The sequence below is a fragment of the Acomys minous genome, assembly GCF_964271855.1.
Source record: "Acomys minous genome assembly, chromosome: 14".
NCBI lineage: Eukaryota > Metazoa > Chordata > Mammalia > Rodentia > Muridae > Acomys > Acomys minous.
In genome coordinates this window covers 13,743,687-13,765,977 of record NC_140496.1, presented here as the reverse complement: position 1 = coordinate 13,765,977, position 22,291 = coordinate 13,743,687, and the positions used below count along the sequence as shown (strand labels likewise).

The following is a 22,291-nucleotide window of genomic DNA, read 5'->3' as shown; positions in this document are numbered from 1 at the left end:
GTTCTCCTTCTGACACTGCCCCATCCCTGGTGTCATATTATATGTTTGTTCATTCATTCATCCATTCTTCCTCTACAGTAAAGCCTGTCTTGGATGCCTGCACCATGCCACTGATGGTGTATCAAGCATTCCCAGGTAGAGATATGAAACTGTACCTTTTAATTTAGTCTCGGGGTCAGCATGAGCTATTGGCTATTTGAGTTTCTCTCAGAGCCCCTCCTGTGGTGTTTGTGGGGATGGAGATTGCTATTACCTCTTTGGAGGACACCCAACAAACATCTATCCAAATTGAAAATGTGGCTACCCTTTTGACCTACCTCTTCTACTCAAGACATTTGCCAGGGCAGGGTGGGCTGACATATTGCAGAGTGTGTTTATTGTAGCATTGCTTTCACTGGAAGAAATGAGAAACAGTATCACACTATTCTTGACAAATACAATAGCTGGCCAAAAAGCCAGCTACTCTCCATGCGTTTAACACTTGTGAGTCTCCAGGCACTCTCCATGCGTGCCACACAACTGAGTCCTCACAGGTAGCACCGCAGACGAGCTCTGAAATTTGTATTTTTACAGAGAAGTAAAATAAGGCATGACGAATTTAATTTAAAAGTTCAGAGGCCAAAGAGGTTGCCTTGTCACTAAGGAAGGAAGGAAGGAAGGAAGGAAGGAAGGAAGAAGGAGGGAGAGAGAGAGAGGGAGGAAGCGAGAGATGGAAGGAAGGAAGGAAGGAAGAAGGAAGGAAGGAAGGTGAGCATTCTGATATGCCCATGGATGGTAGGAAGAGAGAGTGAAGACATGGGTTTTTTGGAGCTTGCAAGACACCTGACATAGACATCTGTCCTGCACACACACACACACACACACACACACACACACACAGAGAGAGAGAGAGAGAGAGAGAGAGAGAGACAGAGACAGAGACAGAGAGAGACAGAGAGAGACAGAGACAGACAGAGAGAGACAGACAGACAGAGAGAGACAGAGACAGAGACAGAGATAGACAGAGAGACAGAGACAGAGGCTGAGAGAGACTGACAGACAGACAGACAGATAAAAATTTCTAAACTATTAAGTATGCACTCAACATTCTTACCACAGGCTGAACATATGCCTTGAGAAGCATGAGAGAGGAGCTGTACTCAGACATATGTTCAGTTACATATTGAGAAAAGCAAAGCTATGAGCAGCGTCTTGCCACAACCCTGCTTTGGTAAGGAAAGTCACAGAATACTTATGCATGTGTGGAAAAATATATTCTGGCAGAGGTTGAGATGGGTGGCTACTGCACTCTTGAAGCGACAGGGTTGGGAGCCATAGTCAGTCTATATATCTGTCACTTTGGGATGACGTGTACTGTGTGAATGACCTCCTTTTGTAAGCACTAAAGGTACATTTAAGCTGTTGAAGACTGGTGAGGCAAATCCAGGGTCCTCTCACCAAACCTGTGCTGGACCATGATGCTGCTGGCATTTGGGGCCAGAAACTTCTTTGTCGTGGGAAGTTGACTTGTGCATCGTGGGATGCTTGCAGCATTATAGCTTCTGTCCCTGGGTACCAGTATAAACTAGCAGTATAAGCAGTCTAAAAAGTTTTGACAACCAAAAATGTCCATGGACATTGCTGGGTGGTCACAGGGTGTAGATGGGTCCCGATCAAGAACTGTAGGAAGATGACATTCGCTCTGGCCCATCCGTGTCTGGATCTCTTTATTCCAGTGTCTGAAAGGAAGATTGCTCCTCCATTTCAGCATCTTTCAACTATGAAAGTTCTTCAGGCAAGATACAAAATTGTCTGAGCCGGAGCAGACAAGTCTTGTTTGTCTTCTTTCCGTTCAACTTCTTCACTGGACAACTGATGATCCCCAGAACTCCATCGGAGCTGTGCACCCCTTTCTGAATTTAGGCTAGGGTAGGGGTGCTGATATTTAACCCTCTTATCAGCAATATTTTCAAGGTAGGGGGTTCAGATGCTGAACAACTTTCATTAAGGACTCAGCTATTAAGTATGCAAAATATATAGACCATTCCTGTTGAGAAAGTAATTATACAGTAAATTAGCCGAATGTCCAGTATGCTGCCTTTTAAGCAAATCTTTGATGTTCCCAGCACTCACAGAAGATATAGGGCATGTTTATTAAGACTCTTCAACTGTGTATAAAACTAGAGCAGTCCAAAGTAATGGTGTCTGCTGAAGGAGTCTTTATCATATGAATTTACCTTCAGTCATCCATTATTTATTTCAGCTATTTTATATGCCATTATAATAAATATTATGACAGAGAAAGCTTTTATGCTTCAACTTATTGTACGACTCTGTGCTTGCCTGCAATCCTTCAGGAATGTAACCATGTTTTACCTATAGTTAACGTAAATCATCGCTCGCATTAGAATGAAAAATTCACTGTTGGGGTGGGGGGGGGCAAGGCTCTTTCTTCGATACCGAAGCGTAAATGCACCGTCATGTTGCCTGCCAAACCCTTCAAGCCACTCACTGCCGTGCCTTCAACTGTTTCTAAGCTGCAAAGTGAATACATCACCAAGAGGGAAATTGGAAGGTTTTGGGATATTTTCACTCTCTTGTTAGTTTCTGGCAAGATAAGCATTTTTTCTAATCGAGAGTGCAAAATATTGCCAATCACTTCCTAAGCATTTTTAATAGTTTTGCTTTGACGTAGCTCATAACTCATATACCAAATTAGATACGATGCTCTCCACTTTGCTCTCTCCTTCAATGGCCTCACAGTTATCTATAGGTATTGATATCTATAGGCAGTTGTGTTATACACTGAGGTAACACAGAGAGAACTGTCCTGGCCTGGACACGAGAAACAAAGAGTAGTCATGATTTTCTCATTAAGGATGTTTGTGTATCTTGGCAGGGGGATGTGTGGGTGTTCATGGGGAGGCTGGGAGTGAGAGGTGATTGCGATGGTGGAGTTCAAGGGTAGAGATGACACACTCAGCCCCTGCCCCTCAAGGCTTTAAGAAAAATCCAGGCTTCTGCCAAGGATCGTTTTGGTTTCCTTCCCAGTTTCAAAGCATACAATCATCACAAGAGGAACCACTACCCCCCACTCCCCCGAGAGTATTTCTTTATTTGAAGCAAACTAGACAGCTGGGTATGGCAGTGCTTGCCTGTAATCCCAACCTGTGGAGGCTGAGGTAGGAAGATCATACTTTTGAGGTAATAAGGGCTACGCAGTGAGACCCTGTCGCAAATCACCAGAGAAGTAAGAAGCTGCATGGCGTGTAGACTAGTTCAAACAGACAAGGCCACGAAAGAGACATTGCGCGCTTCCGTTCCTGGCTGTTCGAAAGTGCCTACCTTTTTGGTGTCTGCTTTTTTTTTTTTTTTTTTTTTTTTAATTTCTAAGCCTGTCTTAGATCAGGCTGACTCCCCACCAAGCCTGCTGCTGATGTTGGCCTAGGCTCACCCACCTGAGAGCTTTAAACATCACAAATCAATTCTAGCTTCTTTTTCCTCACACATTTCCCAGCGAAGAGACTGCAGTTCTTTGCTACCATTAACGTCACTTAAATGATACTGGGAAAATTAGTGTTCCGAAGTCCCACATAGGATATCGATGAATTATTAAACTGGTTTGGTTAGATGCCTATTGCAGGTCCATGAATAATGTCATGTCAATAATATGCTCAGCACCAGTGTCCCTTGCCATTGTAAATGTGACAAGTCCCATTTAAGGCTGCAGAACATAAAACCAGGACTGAGAGTCTGTAAAGAAGGACGAGAGCCATCAGCATAATGCAATTAAGGCCCATTGGATTAGAATTTGCAAGATGCCATTAGCAATAAGCTCTGAATGTAGATTATAGCTTTGCTTATGGGGTTTTTTTTTTTAACCTTTCAGGAATAACGCTTCTCTTGTAAATTCTAAGTGTGTAAAATAAATACGATATAAAGTAGACTTGAATGAGAATATATGGATGCTGTTAATTTCTTGGTAGCTTCTTCTAGCTGTGTGTTGGAGAATATGAAACAGGGCCAAATTGCGCTGCGGAACACCCCCCACCCCTTCCCAGCTCCCCCTTTCCCCTGTCTTAGGCATCACCGCTCTCTCCTGCCGGGCCTCTTTGAAATTTACCAGCTCTCGTTTTCTCATCTGTGTAAATGGTGCAAATTAATATATATTTTGTGGTGATTTTCATGACACTGTTCTGTGTAGTAACAGCACTGAATGTGTCTGAGCAGCTTGTTACCTTTGCTGCTTTTATTGTCAAGTTGTTATCTTTATGCAAGTCTTTCTTTGCATGAGTGTTTCCTTACAGCAGTGTTTCTTTACACGGCGACTTCTTTTACACTAGTGTTTCTTTACACTAGTGTTTCTTTACAAGGATCCAGAAACAAGCTCTTCTGTTCACCCAAGAGAGGAGTGGGTGAAACCACCAAATCTGATGCCACCTTGAAGCAAGACTAAAAAACTGCCAATTGGGGGTGGCTTACATTTCAGAGGTTTAGTCTATTATTGTCATGGGGGAGAATAGTGGTCTACATCTGGAGTCGAAGGCATCAGGAAGAGAGAAAGCCACTAGACCTGGCTTGGCCTTTTGAAACCTCAAAGCCCACCCACAGTGGCACAAGTCCACATCTACTCCAACAAGGTCACACCTCTTACTCCTTCCAAATAGCCGTATGGGCCTATGGGGGCAATTTTCATTCAAACCGTCACTTTACTAGACATTAAGTGTTGCCCACAATAGGCAGGATTTTCTGGGCATATCAGGCAGCAAGGAGGAGACTGGATGTTTTTCACACTGAGTGTAGCTTGATCATTTAAGACCTTGAAGTCCCACCTCCATAGTGACACAGTTCTTCCAAAAAGGCCACACCTCCTAATAGTGCCACTCCCTATGGCCAACTATTCACACATGAGACTACGGGACCATGCCTATACAAACCATCACTAGTTAAAGTTAGGAAGAGGCGTCTGCAATCACCTTAACTCAGGATTGTTATTGAAATACAGTGGCCATTATGTTTGAGCAGCTGCCTTCAACATCCCAAGATGGTAGCATTTCCCGATGGCCTTGCGGCTTATATATGTAATAGACTTGTTTTCAGTCTCAAAAGGCAAGTACTGTTTACTCCCATTGTTCTCAATTGAGGGCAGCCAAGGCCCAGTGCTCCCCTGAGTCATGTTGTCAGTGCTGTGGTCCCACTGAGCTGTGAATCCAGGTCAGCTTAGCTCTGGCTTCTCCGTGGAAAGTGATATCATCTCTCCATTTTGCTATCTAAATACCTCATGCTGTTCCCCATCTGGTCCCTCTGCTGTTAGGCAGTATCAAATCTGAGTCACACTTGGCTGATTTCTACTCACGAAATAACCAGAGAGCACTGTGGTGTGACAGCCACCAGCAACCCATTTGCTACAGAGATCTCTGTCTCCATGGACAAACTCATGAATCACGGATAGAGGTTCTAGAACGTCATAGTGAGCAGACAAGAAGGCTTGTATCCTGAAGGTGTATCTGTCCACTTTGACACCAGCTAGTGCGCCTTCCTCCCAGAGAAACAGGCGAGGAGGACGTGGGCTCCTGAGTGACCTCTCCCGTTGAGCCCCAAGTACTGGGGGCAGGTGGGCTTTCAGTTCCCTAGAAGTTTGCATCGTGTATGGAACTCCACCTGGGCTGTTCAGTTTTAACATGTGGGGTAGGAGCACCTGTGTGCATAATTTACAATAAATTAGCGTCTCTATTTTGCCTCAGATGGTAAATTTGCATAGTGGTCTGATTACAGGAAATAGTGAAGACTTGGGGAAGTGAGGCATTTTATACCATTTCAAGATTGAATATTCTCAGTGTGGAGGTTGTTGTTGTTATTGTTGTTGTTGTTGTTGACCAAAGACAGAGGTAGGGAGAATGATCAGAGTATACTGATCCACAGGGAACCTATGGAATATTTTCACCCTCCTCCTCCCCTCCCCTCCCCTCCCCTTCCCTTCCTTCCCCTCCCTTCCCCTTCCCTTCCTTCCCCTCCCCTCCGCTTCCTTCCCCTCCCCTCCCCTTCCCTTCCTTCCCCTCCCCTCCCCTCCCCTTCCCTTCCTTCCCCTCCCCTCCCTTCCCCTTCCTTTCCTTCCCCTCCCCTCCTCTCCCCTTCCTTCCCCTCCCCTCCCCTTCCCTATTATCTCTCCTCTCCTCTTCTTCTCTCCTTTCTCTTTCTCCCTTCTCCCCCTTCCCTCCCTTCTTTTTACTCCCTCCCTCCCAGCTTACACACTACTGCCTTGTACTCAGGGCTGACAACGCCCCCCCCCCCTCCACAGACAGTCCTTCTGCCTTAGCCTAAGGCTCCTCTGAGTGCTGGGATCATAGCATGCGATACCACATTTGGCTCCTGATACTGGTTCTATATGTTTATCTTCATCTCACTTTAAAAAATTTTTTTCTAGAATTGAAGCAAGACATTACCTGAAGTTAGGCGGGGTAGCTAGACATGGGCTTGGAGTCACTATCCTTGTCTTGAATCTCCATTCTTTTCCTGGGTACCTGAGGTTTGCACTGTATTATGTCTGGTCCCAACTTCTCTGCCTGTGAGATGTGATTATAAGCACCACCCTCCACTGCCCAGAGAAACCCTCCTGAGATCCTGCGGACAGTTCATCGCACTGCCTGCTATGGAGGCTGAATGGCAAGATGAGCCTGGCTCCACCCACATGGCTTGGTTAAGTGTGAGCAGCGAGGTTCTTTGTTGTCTTATGGTGTGTTGACTCAGGGCATGTTCCTTACAGCACTTGCTGACTGAGACAGAAGACCTTGCTGGACAATGCTAAGGACTTTGGAGTGTTTGCTGGCCCCTCTGAATTATAGAAGGGCTTTTTTGCCAAGATATTTTGCCAAAGTAGAGAACAGGCTTTGGCCAAACAAGACCATGCAAAACTTTTGTTAACAAAAGTAACATTTTTTTTTGTTTTCTTCTTTTTTTTTTAATGTCGATGAGTCATTTCCGAATATTAAATATAGTGATGATTTATATGAATTGTTACATTCTTCTCTTTTGTTTTCTATTGCTGTGATTAAAAACAACTTGGGAAGGAAATAATTTACTTTGACTTTGACTTTCATGTCCTGATCAGAGTCCTTTGTTGATGATAGCCAAGACAGGAACTCAAGCAGGGCAGGAATCTGGAGGCAGGAACTGAAGCCTGTTTTCATGTGCTCCCAGGATCACCTGCCTAGCAGGATAGCACTGCCCACAGTCAGCTGGGCCTTTCACATCAGTCAGTAATCAAAAAATGCCCCACAGGCCAGTCTGATGGAGACAATTTCTCCGTAATGAATTTCTCTTCCCAGATGACCCTAGCTTATGTCAGGTTGGAAAAACAAAAAACAAAACAAAACAAAACACTCTAAGCAATACCCACGTAACAAAATGTCACATAATTTGGACCAAGTAGAGGAAAGAAAACGAATATATCTCTAAAGTGGTAAAACAAACAGACAAAAACCATGATGACTCTGGTATAATAGATAACTAGTATTGCCAGTGTTATACGGCGAGTGTATTCCAAACTTTGTATTTTAACTGGACAAGTTATAGTTAAACTTGGGGGTCATCTTATACGCCGGCAAATACGATAAGTAAGCTATCGCGACTGTGGGGAGCTGGATGACGGGTGTGTGAGACGTTCTGAACCAGTTCTGACTTCTGCAGTGAATCCATCACGACTTCCAAATAAAGGCACATGATTACAGCAGCACAGTGATTTGTGGACAGCCCTGGGTCAGTCACTGTCAGTCACCATCAATCTAGGCAGGAAATCTCACACTGGCGGGTTGAGCCTTTTTCCTCCCCTCCCCTGACGATCCACAGTTCCACCCTTCAGAAGCGAGTCCTGTCCGCTGTCTGTCTACCAGACTACACCATTCCAGAACAGTTAGAACACACACCACAGCCAACAGCTTTCTCCCCCTTTCTGGACTTCTCCGAGGTACGCACAGTTTTTCAGAAGCAAGAAACATGATACTCAGGGCAGGAGAACTCTGAATAGTAATGTGTGGACTGGAGTCTCTATCCCCAGGAGCCTAGTAGCCCACAGCACGTGGGTTAGTCACTCCCCCTAGATACTTATGTCTTGGTTTTGTTCTTATTAGCAATGGCAGCTAAGTGCTATATTTTTGGAGAAAAGAAGGTGGTGGTGGAGACCAAAAGATAACCTACCAATTTTAAATTGACATAGAGAGAAATGTGTGGGCCACTCGTCTCCACCATCGTTTTCATTGGGTTGCTTTGGGGTCACCATCTGGGAAGGTTCTGCCTGTTTTACGGTGGAAATATGTACATGTATTTTCATAATGTGTAGCATACATATCCTTTGGGGTTTCCAGCAGAGAATGATGTCTTTAACGATTCTTTGTGTATAGTTGCATGTCTGTACAATTCCATATATCGGAATGATTGTCTTGCCCTGGGTAAAGGGAGACAGGAAACTTGGGAGGAGTTAGGGGCAGGCATCTGACACTAATCTGCTTGTTCTAAAGGTCTGATCAAGCAAGCACTTAACTTGTTTATCATGCACACGAGAATCAGGGGGAATGCAAGTCAACTGTCAACAAACTTTCTAAGCTTAGCTGAATTTATACCTACCGGATAAAATATTGGACATTGGATATCCAGTTGGATATTGGATATCTTGTTGGGATATTGGACAGAAAAACAAACAAGCGAGCAAATAGAAAACTGTGGGATTTGCTTATGGTTTTGAGGCCCCAACGCTTCACACAGATGTGACGGTGCCATGGTGGCAGCTGAGGTCTCTCTCTGTGGCTTTCCTCTCCCCTGCAGCCTTGGCTGACTGTGAACTGCTGATCTTCTTTTCATTTCCTCTGCATGGTTGGGCTTACAGACCCACACCACCAATACCTTGCTCTACTTCTTCTTTTTCTAAAGATTTATTTCATTTTTAATTACGTGTAGGTGTGATGGTAATGTGCAGAGGGCAGGTGCCCCACTGAGGCCCAGAGTCATTGGAACCCCCGATGGAGTTACAGGTGGTTGCGAGCCAGCTGATGTGATTGCTGGCAACTGAAGTTGGGTCCTCTGTAAGAGCAGTGTGATGAGCCAGCTCCAGCCCCTCTACAGTTTTTCTTTATCGAGTGAGGGTTCTGGCTGAACCTTGTGTGTCCCCACTCCATGATTCCCTGATGTAGGACAACTACAAGTGCCCTCTGCTGGCATCCTTGCTTTCCTGGATCTCGTTGATGCTTTCTTTTCATGTCAGCAACATTTCAGCATCTGTCATTGTCACCCCAAATCAGGATGTTCTACCTACCCATGGGCCAGTCTTACCACAGTCACTGCATACTGTTGTTATTGGGAAAGCATTTAATTACTGTATTCTACTTTTCCCTAAACCTGGGCTCAGTTAGTAACCATGGTCTGGGAACTATAGGATCTACTGTCAGTGATCTGGTCTGGTGTGGCCTTCAAAGAGGGCCTTTGGAAGTCATTTGCATCATGCGTCTTATTGCCCTGTGGCATTAGAGAAAGGACTTGACACAGGAGATGCCTCTTCCCAGTTAAATTTATTAAATATCTTCTGTTTTTCTAGGGCACTCAGCTAACAATGTGGTTAGAACTTATTAATAACTGAGTCATCTTTTAAAAGTGAGGGAACCGAGGCTCAGCAATGTTAAATGGTCCAACGTCGGTATGATTTCCAAGGATACTGCCTCATAATCTTTGCTCAAAGCTAGTGAGCTGGGTTAGCGGCCAGGCTAGAGGTTGCTATAATAAGCTGGCTACCTGTCAGCACAGCTGGAACCATCCCTGAGTAAGACAAGGAGGAAAGCAGCTCTTAGCAGTGCGTCCTGAATCCGCTACACAGCACAGGAGGGACCCTGCTCTGCTCTTCAGTCTGACTTAGGCATCGCAGTCTAGACTAGAATTCCCAAGTTTCCCATTTGTTTCATTGATTTTTTTTTCTGTACCTGAAAGGCAGGTGATACCGGATATTCTTGCAAGAGTTAGGGCTCAATGGTTGTAATATTTAATCTTCTTCCCCACAGTTCGCCCAGACTTAGAAGTTTCGAATGCTCCATAGACACTAGGCCTCAGAAGAATAACCCCAAAGTCTGTCCTTGCAGAATCCTGCTGCAAAGACCATGACTGTAACCAATCCTGACCCCTCCAGTAAGACTGATTTGGGGCCAGTCCTTCCCCCTTCTTTGCTCCATGGTCTCTTTTAAGATGCTACCCTGTGAAGTGTGTGTGTGGGGGGGGGAACAGTGGATATCCCCTGCTGTGCAGTAATTTTAAAGATTTAGTGTGTGTGTGTGTGTCCCTGTGCTTGCACAAGTGTGGGTATCTGTGGAGGCCAGAGAAGAGCATCAGATCACCTGAAGCTGGAGTTGGAGGTGTTTGTGAGCTGAGAACCAGACTCTGGAAGAAAGCAGCAAGTGCTCTTAACTGCTGAGCCCTTGCTGCTGCTGTTGATGTGGTTGTGTCTTTCTGGCTCGCATTTTCTGAGCAGACTACACCTAGCTGGTCAGCAAGCCCCGGTGATCCTCCTGCCTCCACCTTTCTGGTGCTTGGATGATGAGCACATGCCATCACATCTGGCTTGTAATCCCTCATAAATTCTAGGAATCAAACTCACGTCCTCTTGTTTCTGGGGCAAGAAATTTCCCAAATGATCATCTCTCCGGCCCGCCCTTTAATTTATTTTGAGTTACAAAGATTTCTCACCACGTTACCTCATGTGTCCTTAAAGTCACCCTGCAGCCCAGGCTGACCTGAAACTTATGTCCCTCTGGGGTACCAGAGTTCCGAGTGGATGCCGCCAGCCCTGGCTAGATTGTCTTAAAGGGTGGCGCAGGCTGCGTGGAAGCACTTCAGAACTTCAGTTGAATCTTTTGAGGTGTTAGTGATGTCTGTTTTGTTGTGACTAGGCTTGCTCGTGTTGTCTCCCTGCCCCCCAGGAGATGCAGCTCTTTGGAGCACGTATTTAATGCTAACATGAGTGAGAAGACTCCTTGGAGCCTCCTCCATGTACTGAGTGAAGCCATGCATAACCCCCAGCACGGAGATCCAGCCGAGTCCCTCACGTGCTCCCCGGACTTGGCAGTAAAAGCTGTGTTCTTCCATTCATTCCGATGATGTATAGTCTCTCTGGGCGTCTAATGTTAAACAGGGGAATTCCGACATGTTCCATAACGCATTTACTGTAACTTGATACCACGAACTATTCTTTGCTGTTATTTATCATTTCTTTTTTTTTTTTTTTATTTTCCTCTCATTCCAGCACAAAGCCAAGGTGGAAGCAATGACCCTGGACCTGGCTGTGCTCCGTAGCGTGCAGCATTTTGCTGAAGCATTCAAGGCCAAGAATGTGTGAGTGTTTCAGTTCAGGGTTATACATCACAGTTCCTTGCTATTGTAATGTCTTTATCAGATGAACACAACCGGGAGAACACAAGGCTGCAGTGCTGTCTAAACCGGAGCCTCATTTATATTGGCGCTCTTAAGGTGGACCGTATTTTCTTGACTCTGAGTCACCCTCCTTATGAGATGTGTCATCAATCTAATAAGAGCTTCCCAGACCAAAAAGAAAAGAGAAACGACGTTATTAAAACCCGTAGGGCTGATACACACCAGGGCAGTTTTAAGATGTGCCCCGTTACAAACATGTTGTGTAGCTATCAGAATCAAGGGAAAGCGTACCTCAAGGGCATCCCTCAGCCTCACTTATTTTGTACTAATGGGCCTGAAAGCCTGAGCTTGCTGTCTTCTGGGGCTTTGCAAGCCTTGAATGCTTGACCATGGAGTGTGCATATAACTCTGGACACAGCTGTAAGACTTTTGGGCCTTTCCAGCCCCTAGTGCTTCCTGGTACCCACAGATCTGGTTGGAAGTGAGTGAACATCCTTCATCAGCTTTTCAAAGTGCCTTAGTTAGCGGGATACACGCATGCATGCGTGTGCACGCACGCACGCACGCACGCACGCACACATGCGTGCGCGGGGCTGTATACACTGCTGCCCTTTAGCACTGTCCCTTCCCTACAGAGAAAAGAAGGAAGAGAAGAGAGTAAGGAGGAATCGGGAGAGGGAGGGCATGAAGCCAAGACTCAGGCTTCATGCTGATGAAAGCAGTGATGACCAGCTATGTTATAATTATAGTATTTCGTTCCCAAGGTTTATTTTTATGGTTGCCTCTATAGGGCAAGCAGTACTGAATTCTCATTTACCACCGTGGCTTCGGTTTCGTTAATAAATAACTTCACTAATTTTATTTTCCAATGAGGTGATTGAAACACGAGGGTTAAGTTAACCATAGCCCAGGTGGTGCCAAGGGGGATAAATGGTAGGAGTGATTCCAGCATTCCTAGGCCTGTAGGACTCAGGCTAGGCCATGCTGAAGTTCCCTGAGTGGGTGAGGGGAAGGCATCTTCAACCACGTATTCAAGTGTCTTACCTGGTTTCTGGACCTGGGCCCACTCTGGACTTCTTGGCCAGCACAGTATTTGATCTCTGCTGAGCAATCAAGTGGGACCACAAACTTGAGTCGTTCTCAATGGCTCGTAGGCACACACTACCCACTGTGGTCCTGCCAGCCAGAAATGTGAGTCCCACCACTTGCTCTCTCTGGTGCTGTGTCCTCACTAGCTAGCATCCCCTACCAGTGCTAAGCAAGGGGCTAGAGACCAGGAATAGCACTGGCTCCTACATTGATTTAAACATCTGGCCCTTCGTCATTTGTCCACGTGTTCATGTGCTTCAGGCACATGAATTCCCAGGCATTCTTCTGGGAGGACATTGCTGGCCCCTGGGAGCCAAGCGACCTCAGGCAAGCCCCAGCCCCATTTGTCGGCAAGCCATGCGTAATTACTGATGCCAATTCCTCACTCCAGTGTGCCTGTGTTTGCTGAGGTTCAAGATTACTAACAATAGCAGCAGCAGAATTAGCAGCCCATTTGGGAGGGGGTTCAGTTGAGACACCCACATTTAGAATGCCTTGCCTGCACCTTCTGGTTCAGTTCTGTAAGCATCCTTTCTTGGTGGGAGTGACTTACCCATTATATAGATGAGAAGAGTGAGGCTAGAAAGATGGGAGAAAGATGGCATTTGGTAAGTAGCGGGGCCAAGGTCCTTTGTGCGCCATCATTCCTGGATTCCCTCTTAACTACTCTGGTATACTGCCTTGTATTGCAAAGGCAGAAGAGACTTATACTCAGAAAACTAGCGAGGTCCTCAGCGTCACCCGGCCTTTGACGGCAGATGGAGGATCTGACTCATTCAAACTCCTCCTTCCTCTCCTATTCCCACCTCTCTGTTTAGGCACAGACATGAGGGTCTTGGCTGGAGAAGACCAACTGTTTGATCATAGCCCCGTCCTCCATAGCTCAAAGCAGTCATTAGATTTTATCCAGCAAGTAGTTCTGAAACCATCGCACTTAACGGCCTTTTGTAATCACCCACCAAAACTCCCCCAGGGAAAGATCACCCATTTTGTATTAATCTTTGATTTTCAATACTTGTATGTTCAGGCCCAAGGGCGGTTTCCCCTAGAGCCTCTCACTGCCCTGCTCTTTCTGTGTCTTAAGAGTATAAGGTTGCACACAGAGTAGAGAAATACTGCCGTACTGGAAATATGTATAAAGAAGAGAGTGATTTTTCCCTTTTGACATACTGCCAGTACCGAAGTTTCCCCTGGAAAGGCAAATGACAGCTCAGTGCTAACGGTCGTCGGATTCGGAGAGCTGTCAGAAGTGAATTTAAGTGCCGGTGACCAGGCTGCCAGAAAAACATGTGTAACTCTAGTCTTATCATCGCCTCCCATCTTTAGACGTTAAAATTTCCTTGTGTGTAAAACATAATGACAAATGAAAGAAAGCCTGCCAGTTCAGAACCAGTTCCCTTTGTGTGTGTGTGTGTGTGTGTGTGTGTGTGTGTGTGTGTGTGTGTGTGTGTAAGTTGGACCAAAGAGAGGAAAAGCTCTTCAATGTAAATTCCATGTGGATGCTCCATTATGCTCCATCGAATAGATCTTTTCAGAGCCTGCACGTGAGCACCCTAGAATGCCATCAGGTAAGTGTGACCTCTCACCCTGGGATGGGCAGTGCATTTATTTTGTCACTTGGAGATGAAGGGGAAAAAAGTGAAAGCTGAAGGGACTGGTGGAAATGCAGCCTGTCACAGAAGTTTCAGAGCTGGCCTCTTCCTGCTTCTGGGAGACTAAAAATCAGCCTCTGTAGATGTCTGGAGGGTGGGGGTGGGGCTGGGGCAGGAGACTGCCACAGAGTGATCATGGCTGATGACAACTGTGGAAGCGGTATGGGCTAACCTGTTCATGACAACATGCTGGACTTTTTTTTTTTTTTACTGTTCTTGTATGTATATGTGGGTGTGGATGTTCATGCACATATTTACATGTGGAGGCCAGAGATTGATAATGGATGTCTTTCTTGGTCATTCTCCACTTAATTTTTTTTTTTTTTGAGAGAGAGTCTCTTCTCTGAACCGGAGCTGGCTACTTGGCTAGGTTGGCCCATCAGCAAGCTCCAGAGTTCTTTTTATCTCCATCTTCCAAATGCTGAGATTCTAGGTGTGTCTAGAATTCTCTGGTTGTCATGTGAGTGACAGGTTGAATGAGAACGGCTCCCATAGGCTTATGTTTGAATGCTTGGTCCCCAGTTGGTAGCAATGTTTGGGAAGGATTAGGAGGTGTGGCCTTGGAAGGAGGTGTGTTACTAGGGCCAGGCAGGGCTTTGAGATTTCTAAACATTCTCAATAGTCTACGTGTGCTTTCTCTGCCTTGTGTTTGTATACAAAGATGGAAGCTCTCAGCTTCTGCTCCAGTGCCAAGCCTGCCCTTCTGTGTTCCTCACCGGCATAGTCAGCTACTCTCACCCTCGGAAACTGTAGTCCCCAAACAAACGTGGTCTTCTATTAGTTTCCTTGGTCGCGGTATCTTAACACAGTAATACAAAAGTAACTTAGGCAGTGTGGATTGTGGGGGTTCAGCTTGTGGTTCTCATGCATACATAGTAAGTACCTTCCTGTCAGCCAGCTCCCCAGCCCCTGTGCAAAGCTCTTCTACATGTATTCTCTGATGGCCTCTTACAATAACCCACCGTTATCACCCAGTTTACAAGTCAGAAGGTCCAAGCACACAGAGGATCTGAGTCACTTTCCCGTTAATCGTGTTTTAGATAGAGAATTTGAACCCACCAAGAATGACTTCTTCTAGACACATAGAGGACACATGACTGTTGCTAAGACTCTTCGGCTGAGGTCCTATGCAGACTGCCTTACCCAATCGGCCTCCTCCACTTGTTCGCTCATTGCCCTTTCGTTCATTTTTTCCTGTCATTCTCCACTTACTCATCTGGGACCTCCATCTGCTTCTAGATGTTTCACCCCGCAGATAGTGATGGTGGTGGTCAGCCAGGGTGTCTCAGGCTAAATCATTCTGAGTGTTACTGGAATGTTCCATACCAAAGACTGTAGCAGATTCCCACCAAGCTGTAATTCTTTAAAAGGTATTTTTGTTTAACCTAGGATTTGGGGAGGGAGCCAGATTCTATAGTACTGGTAGGCCAGGGGATCTGTCAGTGGGAGCAGCCAGGGCAAGTACCTTTCTGCTGATCAATCAGGCCAGTTGTTGGGATGCCCTGTGACAGACTCCAAAGCCTCAGCTTGTTGGTGATGGTTTCTTGTACGCTTTCAATCTACCCTAGCTGCTTGTTTACTAGAATAGAAAGCCGACTACATCTTGAGGCTTAAAAAAGCTCAGTGATCCAAGGACGGGATGTTCCAGAAGCGTGTTCTTTCTCACTAGAGTTCTGTCGTTCCCAATAAAATGGAAGGCTGTGGTCCAATCCCTCAATTTTAAAAGTCGGGAATGGCACACCATAAAGAACGTGGGTTGCTGCACTGTTTTTGCCAGCCAGCTCTCATTGGCCAAAGGCTTCATTTGTCCTGGAAGCAAATGGCAATCAATAGCAAATTCATGCTGCTGTAGTTGTGCAATTCTGAAGGGTTTTAGAACGCCATTCCTCATCATGGGTTTCTATTTCTTGTCTCAGCTTTCTGTCTCTAGTATAATTTAAATAAATTTGGCTTCATTTCACCAAGAAAATCATACTTAAATGTGTTTTATTTAAAGGTTTTCTATCCTTTACTTATTAAACATTTGAGGAGAAAAATCTTTAGCGGTGTTGTTTATTTTTACTTTCCACTAGATGACTTTCAGAACCAGAGCTACTAACCCACGATATTATATTCCTGGATTTATATTCCAGAGTTCTGCCTCTTTTCCATCTATAGAAGTGGGTGGGCTATAAATTATTAAATAAAACCCAAATTTTGAGGGATAAATTACCCAGAAGACCAATGTGTAAATTACAGATTAATTTTTCCTTTTCTCCATAGCTCAGCCTTGCGAATAATGTTTTAGCCAACATTTTTGCATCAATCTTTACTCAACATGAGAAATCCATCCTGCTTAATGCACCAGGGGATCCTGTTGCTTTGCTTTTCCTCACAGTATGAAAACTCAAGGAGAGAAAGCATGGAGGCTGATTTTCACTGTAACAGATGCTCTCAATTCAAATTTTTGTTATGATGTTTCAGGGAACTTTTTATGAAGTCTACCAGTTCATTGTTCCTCTACCTTATATATTTTCCATCTTAACTCATTGAAAAACCACATTACGGGTCATTTAATACATCTTGAAACACCAGGGAACAGCTTGTCTCTTATGACTTTTTTTTTTTTTTTTGCTACTTAACTCTTTAGGTGTCAAATCTTTTTACACCATATTTAAAAACATTTCAAAAGTATATCATATAAACAGAACATGGCTCAGTCACTTTCCTGTAAAGAGTCAGAGAGTAAATATTTTACATTTTAAGATGATGAAATCTCTCTGCAAAAACTCAGTTTTGCGTCTGTAGCATAGAAGCATCGATGACAATGTGTGCCAATAAAACTTTATTGTTAAAAAACTGTAGGCAGTATGTATCAATAAAAGTTTATTGACAGAAGAACCGTGGGCAGTGTGTACTAATAAAACTTTATTGACAAACATTCTTTAGCTAGACTTCTCCACAGGCACATTATGCTAACCATAGGACAATAGCCCATACCTTCTCTTTTAGAAGAAATAACAGGTTTTGGGATGTCAGCTGAATTTAGATTTAGATTTCAACTTTACTGCAAATTTTTTTTTTCTTGGAGAAGGGGTCATGTGACTGGCTATGATGGGTAGGTACATGGAGCTAATCTGTGCATGATCAGTTTCATCATTCTATAAAGGCTGCCTGGGAATACTTAGTAGTTGGGAGGAGGAGTTTGAGCAGAACGGCGTGCTGTGCTAAGTTTTCTGGGAAATATCACAATATGGGAAACAGTTCAAGTACCATTCTGAGTATCATTTAATAGGGAAGACCCTGCAGCCCTAATGGGAGCTTGAAGGCATATAATGATACTGATGATAGCTGCTATTTACCAGCTATTAGTCATGTGTCATATACAGCTAAGGGGTCAGAGGGCAGCTCCAAGATAGCAGAAAGAGCTTCCGAGTCTCCCATTTCTGCCAAGTTCAACAAATGCTATGTTTTACAGGTCAAGGGATTAAGAATTCTCTCTAAGGTCATGCTAGCTAATAGCTGGTAGGCTAGGCTATCTTAACCCCAAATCTCTACTGAGCTCAGCAAACTCAACGCTTTGGAAATAAGAGAGATCCAACTTATTCGGAAAAGACACTGTGAAGCGCACATGGCCCCTCGAAGGAGGGTTGTCGCATTAATTGGATGGATGACAGCCCTTGCCTACTGGGATGATTATTAAGGTCATTCCAAGGTTAGAGCTGATGCTCTGTGAAGCCAATTTTCTATCACCAAGAGGGGATTTGTTTTGCTGAGATACATATAAAGGGGGTTAAACAGACCCATCAGAAAAGAGGCTCAGCCCCTCATTTAAGCCCCAGACCACTTTCTTCCAACGGTCTAGGTGCTTCTCCACAGAGTCCCCTTAAGCAGTAATGGCAGCTATTTGCTCTCGTTTACTGTTGTCTATCTACATTTACACCAAATGTCAGCGCTCATTTCCCCTCAGTTCTTACTTGTCTTCGAAACGATGCTTATCAGTAGACAAACGAAGACCAAAGGGTCATTTCGCTATGTACACATCTGAAGCAGAACCATTACTTTTACATGCAGACTCAGCTCTGATTCCGACCCACTCAGGGGCATCCTGCTGCATGAGGTACATACGGTCACTGCACTTGCTGACGCTGCCCACTCAGTTCTCAGAGGCCAGGTCAACTTCTTATGTCTTTGTTCATTATCTGCCCCCAAGCCTGTGACCCTATACTTCACACTCGTAGACACATCCATGGGGCCCACGTGCTGGCTCGAGCCATTTCCTTATCCTGTCCCTTCATACCTGCTGGTCATCTGCAGGGCGTCTGGTTTCCTTACTCTCTCCTTAGCTTCTGCATCAACGAGTCTTAGGTCAGTGCTTCTCAACCTTCCTGAGGCTATGACCCTTTAATACAGTTCCTCATGTCGTGACGACCCCCAACCATAAAACTATCTCATCACTATTTCATAACTGTGATTTTTCTACTCTTATGAATCACAACATAAATAAATATCTGATATGCATGATATCTCATATGTGACCCCCCCTCTCCCAAAAGGAGTCACTACCTACAGGTTGAGCACCCCTGTCCAAGAGCATCAACATGGGGCTGGAGAGATGGATAAGCAATTAAGAGTGCTGATTGTTCTTCCAGAGGTCATGAGTTCAATTCCCAGCAACCATATGGTAGCTCACAACCATCTATAATGTGATCTGATGCCCTTTTCAGCACTGTATGCATAATAATAAGTAAATTTTTTTTTAAAAAAAGAGCATCAACAACACAACCAGTCATCACATGCAGTACTTTGGGTTGCTTTCTGTTTTCGCGTTGAGTTTTGGTTGTAATTGTTACAGCAAGCTCCAGAGGATCCAAGGCATCTGCTAATTCATCTCTGACTTCATTCTGTATCTTTGTTCTGTTACCTATGAAGATGGTGACCTTGGCAAATTAGTCTGTCTTTGCGACCCTCAGTCGATTCGTCAATGAAAAGGATAAGAGATGGTCAAAGCACTCTGGGGTTGTTGAGAGGATTAAATAGCGTACCCTTCTCATAGTGTAATGCCTGGTGTCGGCTGTGCACTTAGCACAGAGCCCTCACTGTTTTTGTCATTATCTCACTATCATCTTCAGTTGTATTCATCCCACTGTGATATGGTCAGTTCTGAGCCCTTGGTAGATGGACAGATGGGAAGAGGAGAAGGAGGGAAGGACAAAATGGAGGCATAGAGGACCACTTGGTGAGATGTTACTTTTAAATTCATTTTTTTCATTGTTAATTTCGGGGGAGGGCTTCTTTGAAACAGCATTTTGTAGTCCAGCCTGGGCTTGAACACGTAATCTTCCTACGTTCACCTCCTCAGTGCTGGGATTCCAGGTTTGTGCCACCATGTGTAATTCCACACTTGACTGATAAGGCACCAATTCATTTGGTGTTCTTGAACTGATACTCCATTGTGTAGTATTAGATTGGATGTGCCTAAATCTCGAGGAAACAGCCACTAAAGATCTGTTTTTACAGCTGGGCAGTGGTGGCACACGCCTTTAATCCCAGCACTTGGGAGGCAGAGGCAGGCAGATCGCTGTGAGTTCGAGGCCAGCCTGGTCCACAATGGGAGTCCAGGACAGTCAAGGCTACACAGAGAAACCCTGTCTCTAAAAAACAAAACAAAACAAAAAAAGAAAAAGAAAAAAGATCTGTTTTTACTTATGTGTATATGTGCAGGTGGGGGGATACGTACATAAGCGCAGGAACTCTCAGACTCCAGAAGAGAGGGTTGGATCCCCTGAGGCTGAAGTTACAGGTGGTTATCATCTGCCTAACATGGGTTCTGGGAGCTGAACTCAGGTCCTCTTCAAGAGCAGCAAGTGGTCTTAACCAATGTGCAAGCTCTTTAGCCCCCAGAGATGCCTTTTAAAAAGTATTCATACTTACCATAATTTCTTTTTAGACAAACAAACTAAAGGTAACCTTTTAGGAATCTTATGTACACATATGTACATCAGAGACAGAGCTCAGCCCTGTGTCCCCATCCGCCAGGCACCGATGGCAGTAGAGAGAGACTGATATGCAGCCCAGTCCATAGAACATGTTTTGTTATTATTTGGTTTTGTGTTTGTTTTTGTTTTTGCGGTCCTTAAGGAGACCACCTAGCCAGCCAGCTTTGCAGTAAATACATGGCGATGTTAATATCGGGTCACTCTCAGGGAGCCCTTGATTTATGTAAGACTTGCTGAAGGCATTCCAGTGTCTCATTTTTAGCTGTGTTTCCTAGCCTGGCTGAGGGATCCTACTTGCTTTTCTTTCTCTGATCCCATTCTTTCCAACACCATTGTCAAGTCAGGAGTCCACATTTACATAACTGACACATTGAGACACCCGAGCTCAAACTACAGTGAAACCACATTTTAATAACACAGGAAGCATCTTTTTCCTCTGTAAATTGTTGAGAAGTTAATTCTTGGTAGCCTAAAAACTTGAATATACATTTGAAATAAATCAGCTACGCTATGCCCCCGTGCTGCCTGCCGAAAGTCCCCTAGGAAGACTCCATTTGCAGCTGTACTGCTCGCAAGGCAAGCCTTCTGTTGTGAGTACCGCGCCTTGCTTTCTTTTCTTCATTTGGGAAGCACTGATTCAGAACCTTGTCTCTCAAACACGTACATGGATCCTCGCAATTAGCAGCCTAGTTCCTCATTTCACCTTGACCTGGTGCTGCAAGTTAGCTACCAGTAATTCGTGAAAAGAAAAAGGTGTTGGACGGGCCAGCTGGGGCTATGAGACCTTGTCTCAGAGCAAACCAACAAGCACATTAAAGTTGCCATGCCCCACACATTGATAACCAGAAGTGGGCAGAGGAGCGCATCTCGTTGTTCCAGAAGTCCGTAACAGGTACGCTGACAGACTGACTTCTGGAAGTTACACTGAGCAGAATGTCTCTCACCTGAAGCGGGGGGCAGGGGTAGGGGGATGGCGGGGCCTGGATTTTTTTTACAGCTGCTCTATGAAGTCTCAAGAGGATGGTGCAGCCATTCTCCTGCTTGGCTCTTATAGAACCAGCTTGGAATCCTTCACACACACTGATACACCCCTGCTACCCCTAGCCATTCTGCCCTACAGCCCTTGGGTGCGGATAGATTGGGTGTGGTAGATAGATTGAAAGATGCCCTAGTTAATTTTAATTGTCAGCTTGACACAGCTCAGTCATCTGAGGAAGGAGTCTCCCTTGAGGGTCTTCCCAAATCAGATTGGCCTGTGTGCTCATCTCTGTGTGTGTTTGTGGCAGTGGGGCAGGGGGTGCTTGATTGTTAATTGATGTAGGCGGGCTCGGCCCTTGGTGGATGGCGCCATTCCATGAACAGGTGGCCCTGGACTGTACACAAACATCAGCTAAGCCTCAGTCTAGCTTGAGATAGCGTCCCCTCATGATTTCTGCTGGAAGAGGCTCCGGGGATTCAGAGTGAGGAAGCCTAAGACGCCTGCCTAGGCTGGCTCCACGTGACAGGACTCAGATGCCACACTAGTCACTTTGCTCGGCATTGTGACCAAAGGTCTGGCAGAAGCAAGCAAGGAAGGAAGAGTCTGTTTTGGCTCACAGTGAAGGGTAGTCTATTACGTCACAGAAGGCATGGTGGGGTATCTTCACCTGTAGGAGTTGGGGGGGGGGCTTCTTGCCATCACATCATGACAGATCATGAAGCAGAAGGCTTTAGCCTGACCCAAACATGGCTATATAACTTTTAATGCCCACCCACAGTGACCTGAGCCTAAGTCTTAAACGTTCCACAACCTCTTAATATAGGCACAGGCAGGTGGAACTGCGCCATGGTGTGGAAGTAACAGGGACCTACGGACCCCTTCCATTGGTGGACACAGGGGATTAGAACAGAATTAAGAAACATGTGCGTGAGGGAGCGGGTGAGCTCCGGGCAGGGAGCCAGGAGCTACTGGCTGTTGTGTATTCCTTACCAATCCTAGCTCCTTCTGGCTTCAGCTGGTAATGCCTGGCTCCTTTTGGCACCTTCTCAAAAGCTAGAAAACTAGCTCCAGCTTGTGATTGTTGTCATTTCTGCAGAACATCTTCAGACTTGATTCTGCTCTGCTATGGAAGTCAGGACTCCCAATACTTTTCCTTGGTAGGATTTCTCCCTGTTAGAGGAAAGGCGTCAACTTGCTCTTGGACAAGATCT

The 22,291-nt window shown here is 45.2% G+C and overlaps 1 protein-coding gene across 3 annotated transcripts in view; it reads left to right on the top strand.

The window, feature by feature from the left end:
• The window catches only part of WWOX (WW domain containing oxidoreductase), a 918,103-nt gene that overhangs the window by 239,768 nt on the left and 656,044 nt on the right, over nt 1–22,291 (top strand). For all 3 annotated transcript variants that reach the window (XM_084756913.1, XM_084756915.1, XM_084756914.1), the window contains one exon: nt 11,255–11,343. In XM_084756913.1, the coding sequence (XP_084613039.1) occupies nt 11,255–11,343 (89 nt within the window). The remainder of the gene's footprint in view (nt 1–11,254; nt 11,344–22,291) is intronic.